This window comes from Macrosteles quadrilineatus, unplaced genomic scaffold (assembly GCF_028750875.1).
Source record: "Macrosteles quadrilineatus isolate MER2022 unplaced genomic scaffold, UCM_ALF_1.0 Scaffold_2__2_contigs__length_208266976, whole genome shotgun sequence".
Lineage (NCBI taxonomy): Eukaryota > Metazoa > Arthropoda > Insecta > Hemiptera > Cicadellidae > Macrosteles > Macrosteles quadrilineatus.
The window spans coordinates 119,289,886-119,299,550 of NW_026542595.1; the positions used below are offsets into that span (position 1 = coordinate 119,289,886).

The following is a 9,665-nucleotide window of genomic DNA, read 5'->3' on the forward strand; positions in this document are numbered from 1 at the left end:
ACCAGACCACTTTCCTCTTGCCGCCCCCTTTTTATTCAGATGAAACTCTTGACAATTTATGCAGTTTATATTTTTCAACTGTGCATCTTTGTAAAAAGAAATTATAAGGAATTTATGTTGAAAAATTACACTCATCAATATAACACCCGACACAGGAATGATCTTCAATATCCTGTGCATAGAACAGCTCTGTATGAAGGATCGCCATGGTACATGGGTAGGAAAATTTACAATAACCTCCCAGATCAAATTAAAACTGAAGAAAATATGTCATCCTTTAAAAGAAAACTAAAATCTTATCTCATTCTCTTGTGTCCTTATTCCCTAGATGATTTTATAAAAACTTAGCTTTAGGTTTTATGGATTGATAAAAACAAAGAATTTAGCATAAGGTATTATTAGATTGTAAAGTGGTATTGACATGTCATATGTTTATATGTGAAAATCACAATCTTGTAAACTTATGTGACGAATAAACATTTCATTTCATTTTCATTTCATTTCATTTCGATTATAAACTAGCCAAGTTTACTCACAGTTGCTCGCTAGTGCAGTTGCTTACTCTCAAGTGGTTATTTTTTATGTCTGAGGATTGAGGAATTGTTTCTAGCAGTAGTTGTGGTGTAGTGGGTTGAAAACAAATTGTACAGTGTTTCTACTCTGCTTTTTCCAAAAGATCTATATCCTGTTTGATAGGCTAACCTGTTTTTTTCTGAGACGATGGTGAGAATTTCCACAATGAAGTGTTTTGACTACACCACTGAGTAAGAGTTGTAGTTGTTTCAAAATTAAAAAAAAAAAAAAAACTCTAATCAGACAAAAATAACAGAAAAAACGAAAGTGGGCTGGAAGAAATAGTGATGGCACATGAGATACATTACTGAAATCTGAAGAACAAAGACCCTGCAGCTTATATAAAAGCCCTGTAGCCCTGTAGCTGTAAAAATGGTACAGTTAGCCTGTAGCTTATATGTTGAAAATTACAAGTAGGCGTATTGTACAAATTATATAACGGTTAAAACTATAGTAACAATTGATCAATGGGTAAATCAAAGTATCAAATATTCTAAACAAAAATCAAAACACTTCTCAAAAAACAAATTTGTATTGAACACCATCAATTACAATAGAAAGCTGAGAGCAGAAGCGTTGCTGCGTAGTGACTGCACTGTTTGTACTATCCATGGAACCATGGAGGGGATGTTGACATAGACACCGGGTATGTTAGGTTGAGCACAACCAACACCCCATGCCACCAGTCCTGCCAACGTCCAGTGTCCTACGGGTCCCTCACATACTAGCGGCGCTCCCCCGTCACCCTGCAAATTACTTAACATCTTGGTAAAACTATCACTGTATAACCACAATATGTACATGATGTGATTACCAAACCTGGCAAAGTCCTCTGGCCCCGCCAATGTCCAGTGACTAACAAAATAGCGGGGTTCCCTCGTTACCCTGAGCATGTGGAAAATGCTGTTAAACACTTTGGTAAAACTATTGTATTGTTTTGCAAGAGGACTAGACTCAGGGTCCTAGCACGTCAATTGGATCTTATTGTGTATACCCCACTAGCCACTAACTAAGCAAGTGAAGAGCTATAAGCCCAGCGCACACGGTGTGACTGTATTACAACAACTGTTGGAAACCAGTTGCGTCTGAAACCAGTTTGCAACTGAAACCAAGCTTCTGTGACTGGTTTCAAACGTTTTTGAGATCACCAACAACCAGTTGCGTCATGTGCACCTCCCCTCTGCAATACATTGCCGAGGTCACAAAACAGTTGCTCGCGCAACTGGTTTGCAACGACAGTTGTAAAACGGTCACACTGTGTGCACTGGACCTTAAGAGAAGCCTGATAAAATCACTATATTTTTGTCTTGGTAGCATCTGGATAGTCCTAGGTTGGCACAAGCCAAGATGCCACACATTTCTGCCTGGAAGATGGTACAGTATCGTTTTAGACTGGCAGAAAGTTCTGTTCTGTGCGATAAACTGTATACTCCGATGCCAGATTTTCCATAGATTAGGGAACCGTCTGTGTACTAAGAAAAGCTGTCTGTTTCTTGGAGATGCCCTTCCTTATGTTTCCACTAATCTGGAATGGAATTCAACAATGAATGATTTGGTGAAGACTGCCTCTGTGCTCGGGATGCCTGAGGTCATGTCAAGCACATGACACGTAGCTACCCAAGAGCGACTTCTAGAGTTGCTGATGGACCGCTCCCGAAGGCACCAAGTGTCAGCCGAGACTCAAGCCAAATCAGTGTTTTATTAACATAATATAGTGAACGCCATTAATCCACAAATATATGTTAAAGTAGAACATTATACATACAGTACAAGCGTCCTTATTCTTCTCTCCCCCGGCACACAGGAAGCTGTGGTCGTCCAATTTGTAGTGTCTGCCAAGCCGAGTGTGTCTCAGTCGAGCCTCACACTCTGCTCCACTCACGACACCCACGTCCACAGCCTTCTGTACACTCTGGAAGCGGCCAACCATTCCCCAAGCATCCTTGCCCCATCCACTCACCCAGCACCTGTGTGTAAGTGTAAGATAAATTTATTTTATAGATTTATCATCCTTGTGGATCACCTGAAACTTCCATAGTCTACAGAAGTATTTGATATTTATTTGTGTAACCATAGTTGATGAGGATGTCATAGTCAATGTGGATGATGAGGCCGAGGTGGATGTGGATGTAGTGAGTGATGAAAATATCAAGATTGTTAAGGATGTGGATGTGGATGTAGTGATTGATGTCGATGTGGATGTAGAGATTGATGTGGATGTGGATGTAGCGATTGATGTGGATGTCAAGGTTGGTTTAGATGTCTTAGCTAATGTCGATTTTAAATTATATTTCTTAATTTGTTGTAATTTTTTTTGTAATGTGAAAATTTTGTTAGACCTAACATGTTTTTATTTTCTAAAAAAAATTAAAAATTATGATGTAAAATGTTGTATACAGTAGACTCCCTCTTATCCGGACACCTTTTAACCGGACATCAGTTTAACCGGACTACACTCGGCGGAAATGACATCTCTCGGACAACTTTTATCAGCACATTGGTTTAACCGGACTGGATCGGCAGGAAGTGAGCGGTACTGAAACGACTGTTCTAGTGGGAAGGATTTGAGACCAGTGATCACGTGTCTAAATATTATTTCCTGAATTTAAGTCGAATATCACAGTAAGCTGTCCGTTTTAACGAGTTTTTGGGGACATTGGTTTTACCGGAAAACCCGTTATCCGGACTGGCCTCGGTCCCAAAGAGTCAGGATTAGAGAGAGTCTACTGTATGAAGATTGGGGTAATCAAAAATGCTGTAGTTAACATCAAGTCGCCTTTTCAGATGGACAATATTTAAAAGATTACTAGGTATTCATTGTTTCTTGTACACAGTAGGAATGCAAGAAGTTAAATTCTGTACTTGGCTCAATAGAACTTGTGCATGATTCTAAAACTAGTCACCAATTAATGAGAATAATAATAATAATAAATCTTAATTTCTTCACAAATAATACAATCAATTACAATATATTACTAGGATCTAAAATACAAAATTATTTCCAAGTTAACAATGTTTATCGACTTATAGCACTTTTGTTAATCAACAAAAACAGTTTGCTTTAACCTCCGAAGAAATATACACACCCAAGAGAAGAGCAAACCTTCTTTGTGTGGGCGGGAGTCTCAACTAAAACTACAACAAATCTACTCTGAAAGGATAGCAAAATGAATTAAACCTGTAGTCTAATGATTGTTGTGGAAAAGACTACAAAGAAAACAAAAATTTAACTTCTTGGCAAAAATTACCAATACTAAAAGAAAATATAATAAGAATATTTTTTTAATGGAAGAAAACCGAATTAAAATATCTGAAAAACTATAAGGAAACGGAGTGAGCTTTCCAACGACCCATCAGTTAATAATATCGGTCCAGTAGAGCTGTAGATTTAGTTGTACAAAAATTTAAAAAAATGAATTATTTTTAGAACAGATAGATCAATGGAAAGCTTCATCCAATTTTTTTTAAAGATTTATTATAGTAATGGGTTTGTCGGTATTTATCTGATCAAGGCCCCACTAGAAAAACCTTGATCTGATCAAATGGGGCATGTGTTAATAATTTAACACATTGTTATTATTGTTATTTCCTTGATTTTTCTTTGTTAACATTTTGTTGTTTGCAATTTGCATTTGTAGATGCATATTATTATGTACGATTTTTGTAGAGACCGTTGTTTTTAACCACAACGGGCTCTATTGCTATTGCTAGTTAAGAATATAACTGTTTGATTTCATCATTTGACTTGGTATAAATCAAATTTTTAAAAGATTTCTTGAATAGGTTTGTTTCACAAAATTCTTTTTTACAAAAACGGGAACAGCACTAAAAAAATCTTATTGATAAATAAATAAAACACTTCTTAAAAAGTGTAAAGTTTGGCGTATAGTCCAGTCATATAAAGGTCAGTAGAATATTATTGGCTTAGTATAAAATAAACAAATTTACCAATTTTTATCTAAATATTTCCATAAACAAGCAAACTGCAACAGTTTTCTCCATAAGAATAACATAGGGATTTAAAATTTAAAAATTTTTAAATTTTCTCCGTAACCAATAAGAGTACAAAAAACTTAAAATATTAATTAATTTATTTTTTTAAGATCTTTAAAATGGTTTAGAAAGAAATTGGGAAATTTAGTATTTTGATAGTCAAAAATGAGAAAACCCAATTTTACCACATAAAACCCTGTTGCCATCGTCGATCGGAATGCTGGTTCGCAAACTCATTCAAGGTTATCCCTCCTTACACCTACAAGCCAAATTTCATCAAAATTGGACAAACATTATTCGAGTTATTGTGTTCACGGACACATATTTATCTCTATATATCAAACAAAATTAATGTTTATTTAAAATATTAATTTCAATTTTTCTCAATAACCGTTTGAGATAGAGCAAATATGTAAACGAGTAAAAGATGTATTTTTGTATGTACTTTAACTTTTTTATAAAAAAGATTTCTGTATTTCCAACGGTTAGTGAAATATGGGCCAAAAGGTGAAAATCGGCCGCCATTTTCCAAGATGGCTGCCGTAGAACAGCATGTTGATTGTTGATTTTTGATATGGGGTTACTAGGTACTAGTACAACACACTTGCAAAGTTTCATCATTTATTGAATTATTTCCAGGTAGAGGGGTATTTTTGCCTAAAATGACTGGACTATTAGATAAATGTAGAAATGTTAAGGGCAGTTGTCTGGTTGAATAGTTGTGAATGTTGTAAACTTTTTGTCCTGAATTATAACTTAACTTAGAAAGACATAGTCAATACCTTAAAAATATATAAATATCTAAAGAGAAAGATATTATGACTTACAAAATAAAGGTAGAGAATGAGAATTAAAATTTGCATTGGATATTAATCAAACAAATTTCTTTAGTAAAGCTATAACAGATTTTAAATTTGTCACATAGGCACCTCCATACAAAGAAATGCAATATTCAAGTTTAGAATTTATTAAAGACTAGCTGTGTGCCCGTTCTACGCTCGGGAATCTTTATATAGTAGTCAGTTGAAAAAGAACAGCAGTTGGTTTGCATATTTTCAGATATGCTGGCAAAGCCATTACATATAAACAAATACAGTATCTGACAGTTTTAAGTATAAAAAATGCTTAGTAAACATTAGAAGGAAGGTTATGAATAATTGTTTAGTCCTACGAACCCAAAAGATGGGCAATTGGTCTATGGCTGTATGGTCTAGCGATTGCAGCACATAGCGGTGAGAAGACACATTGGAAAAGCGAGTTGGGCATAATCTGTAAACCTCTGTTACAATAATGCATTGCAGTTGTCACTTTACACTTACACTTTACACAGCCGCCATTGAAGTGCCGTCAATGAGTTTAAACCATTTTTGTAAGCTCCTATTGGTAACAATTATTTAAAAAAATGTAAGTTTCCCAGCCATATACAACACTGATTCAAGGTCTTTTTCCCGGTTATATCAAAACTCAAGAACAACTTTATACACAAAGAATCTCTATTTTCATTTACGTTAACCCAACAAATTATTGCACTTGTGATTAATTAAATCTGTTGTAAGTAAAAACGTTTTTAATCTCACTTGGTTTGGATTTGCTTTCAAAACGTGGTCGGAAATGGTTGCGGTATTTGTAAACATATCAGTGACAGCTAGAAAAAATAATCTTGATCCGAACAGCTGTTCGTACAAAAATTGCACAAAACTGGATTTTTGAACGTCCGTAATTTTTTTTACAAAATAGTGAGGCCATATTTTAATGGCTAAAGACACTCTCGCCAATCCATTAAATACATTAAAATGATTTGGATCTTGATAGGTACTCTAGTTTTTCAAGAGAAGGCCGCGTAAAATGGCTCTTTGGCCGTAACAGACAGACAGACAGACAGAAATTGAGATGAGACTTGTTTCGGTTTCTTTAATGTATAAAACGTAAAAATAACCTAAAAATTTATGATTCTGAGCAATGTACAGACAAAACTCAAATTTTATTTATATAGATAGTAAACCTGTTTTTTGATTGGGGATGGACAGGAATATTTGAGGCAACAAACGAGGTTAACACATTTGGTTTTTTACCATTCCTCAGTGAACTCCGTTGTGGGCAGAGGGAGGCAGATGCTATTGACATGAGGCACGTCAGGGTAGAGCCTCAGTCCCTGGGCTAGAGTCAACACTGCAATGTCGTTGGCCAGAGTGGAGCGATCGTACTGAGGGTGTACTCTTACTGTAGTCACTCTCGTGTCTTGGTATGGGAGAGGTTCTCTCTCGGACTGTACATCCCAGTCCCCCACTCTCACAACTAGCTCTTCACTGTTCACAACATAAAGTAGTTTAAACATTTTCACAACACAGTGATCAGCTGGTTTCAGGTCTCTTTGTAGGTGTGAAAGTAGCTGTGTACAAAAGAACTCAAGAAAATCACCAGAATACGGTAAAATCATCTGGGGTGCGGTAAACTTATTGAGCTTTCTTGCAGGACACTCAAAAACACATGATATGAGGTCCTTTATTCGCCTATAAACGAAGCTACACAATAAATACAGGTTTTTGAACAAGTACATTGCACTTTCACAACAATAACTGGAAAGGTTTAAAAACATTTACAGAACCTCAATAGTAAGACTCTTATGGGGACTATTGAATAAGACTAATTATTAATTGTTATCAAGCTTCATAGTCCAGCATCTATAGGGGGTTGAGTATGCACTGAAAGTGTAACTCTTTTTGACTTTTGATTGTTGTTAGGGGCATCTTGGAGATGACAAAAACCGATGTTGTCTCCCTCCCAGCAGGTGCACAACTTGGGGGGGAGGGGGGGAAGATGCTCTGAGACGCGTTCTAGAAAATCGCTTATATCTCGTGAACTTGGCACGATAGAAACAAACTCTAAACGGCATTGTATTACCAACTTCATCTGCTTTAAAAAAGTAACCAGGAAAAGTCCCGTATCTATGATATTAGTTGAGTTATTTAACAATTTATTTAAAAATTTGAATAAAAACCCCTAAATAACGTTAAATTATCCATTAAAACCCCTTTAACTCGCTAAAGTGACTTTATATGGTAATTATACCGAAATATTACAAGGTTATGCGAGGTTTCCGATGAAGCGGCACGGTGACGCGGGGAACGCCGCTGCGCGGCAGAAATCAACGTGTAGTACAGACTTGTAAACATTGGGTATGTACTGAAAATGTAACGCATTTTGACTTTTGATTGTTGTTGGGGGCACCTTGGAGATGACAAAAACCGATGTTGTCGCCATTTTTTTTAGGTGCACAACTTGGTGGGAGGGGGGGAAGTAGCGCTGAGGCGCGTTCTAGAACATCGCTCATATCTCGTGAACTAGACACGATAGAAACATGTTTTAAACGGCATTGTATTACAAACCGCGTCTGCTTTAAATATTTTACAATGAAAAATCCCATATCAATTATAATAATTGAGTTATTTAACATTTTATTAGAAATTACAAATTTAAATTCAAAATACCATTTATCTACCTATAAAACTCTATTTCAGCCATCTTGTTTGAAACGGTCTTAAAGATAAGGATTTCTACAATTTTTAAAACATTCGCAGTAGGATCTGCAGGATGACTTGTTTGAAAAACAGCTACAAGTTGATCTAGAACAAGTCTTGCATTTACATGGCTTTAGCAAATTTGTAGGAGCCGGGGGCAGGGTCATAAGAAGGGGGCACAATTTTCCTGAGCTGTCTTTGAAAAATCCGTACTGGAATAGTTCTAAAGGCTCTATTTCAAGTGCTGTCGAGGACTTTACTCAAAAATATAGTTGGGCACTACACCGTAACAGGTGTAATTTGAATCTGTCCGGTGTGCAAGGCATTTTACTAATGTCCTTGACGGCAGATGGATTAGTTGTGATTGCTATATAGCGGCTGTCATTGCAGGTGCTTCCTTTTCTTCTTAATCCTGCTGCTCCTACTGCAAATGTTTTAATAATTGTAGAAATCCTTATCATTAAGACCGTTTCAAACAAGATAACCGAAATAGTATCCATTGTTTTCTTATGTGTAATTTATATGGTAGTTAAGTTTTAAAATGAAGTACAGCATTTCCAAGTCTATTTTAATATTATTTTAATAAAAACCGTATACAGTAGACTCCCTCTTATCCGGACCCTCGGGACCGAGGCCAGTCCGGATAACAGTTTTTCCGGTTAAACCGATGTCCCCAAAATCTCGTTAAGACGGATTGTTTAAATGTATACTCTATACAGTATTTGACTTAAAATTAGGAGAACATAGTATTTAGACACGTAATCACTGGTCTCAAATCTTTCCTACGAGAACAGTCGTTTCAGTACCGCCCACTTCCTGCCGATCCAGTCCGGTTAAACCGACGTGCTAATAAAAATTATCCGGATTAGGAGGTAACACTTCTACCAAGTGTAGTCCAGTTAAACCGATGTCCGGTTAAAAGGTGTCCGGATATGAGGGAGTACATTTCAAACTGAAGCATTTTCTTTGGTAGTTGTACCTAGATTTAGGTTTAAATTTTATATATAAAATATCCTAGTGTTAAAAACAGCTTATAATTATTTTCTCGCTAACTCGAGAACTCCGTACATATTATTTTGAGGAAAATATAGTACACTTAATTTTTTTGTAATTCGTGTGTTGAACATAGAATACACTCCAAACACAGTAGCCTACTATTCATTGTTTTATGAGAGTTATAAAGGTAGATAAACGGTATTATGAATTTTATATTTGTAATTTCTAATAAAATGTTAAATAACTCAATTATTATCATTGATATGGGATTTTTCATTGTGAAATATTTAAAGCAGACGCGGTTTGTAATACAATGCCGTTTAAAACATGTTTCTATCGTGTCTAGTTCACGAGATATGAGCGATGTTATAGAACGCGCCTCAGCGCTACTTCCCCCCCTCCCACCAAGTTGTGCACCTAAAAAAAATGGCGACAACATCGGTTTTTGTCATCTCCAAGGTGCCCCAACAACAATCAAAAGTCAAAATGCGTTACACTTTCAGTACATACCCAATGTTTACAAGTCTGTACTACACGTTGATTTCTGCCGCGCAGCGGCGTTCCCCGCGTCACCGTGCCGCTTCA

At 36.2% G+C, this 9,665-nt stretch overlaps 1 protein-coding gene across 1 annotated transcript; it reads right to left on the reverse strand.

Moving 5' to 3' along the window:
• Positions 1-723: 723 nt before the first annotated feature.
• Positions 724-8,088, reverse strand: LOC128984825 (phenoloxidase-activating factor 2-like). Its single transcript, XM_054404193.1, has 4 exons — positions 8,066-8,088; positions 6,639-6,872; positions 2,339-2,540; positions 724-1,319 (listed from the first exon to the last, which is right to left on the reverse strand). Exons 1-4 carry the CDS (start codon positions 8,086-8,088, stop codon positions 1,122-1,124), a joined length of 657 nt encoding a protein of 218 aa, XP_054260168.1. The 3' UTR covers positions 724-1,121.
• Positions 8,089-9,665: the final 1,577 nt, after the last annotated feature.

Coding starts and splice junctions, on each gene's coding strand:
- LOC128984825 (XM_054404193.1), bottom strand. CDS start 8,088: ATGGCTGAAATAGAGTTTTATAG. Junction 6,873..8,065: donor GCTGAAATAGAGTTTTATAG/GTAGATAAATGG, acceptor TGTTGTGAACAG/TGAAGAGCTAGTTGTGAGAG. Junction 2,541..6,638: donor ACGGAGTTCACTGAGGAATG/GTAAAAAACCAA, acceptor ACTTACACACAG/GTGCTGGGTGAGTGGATGGG.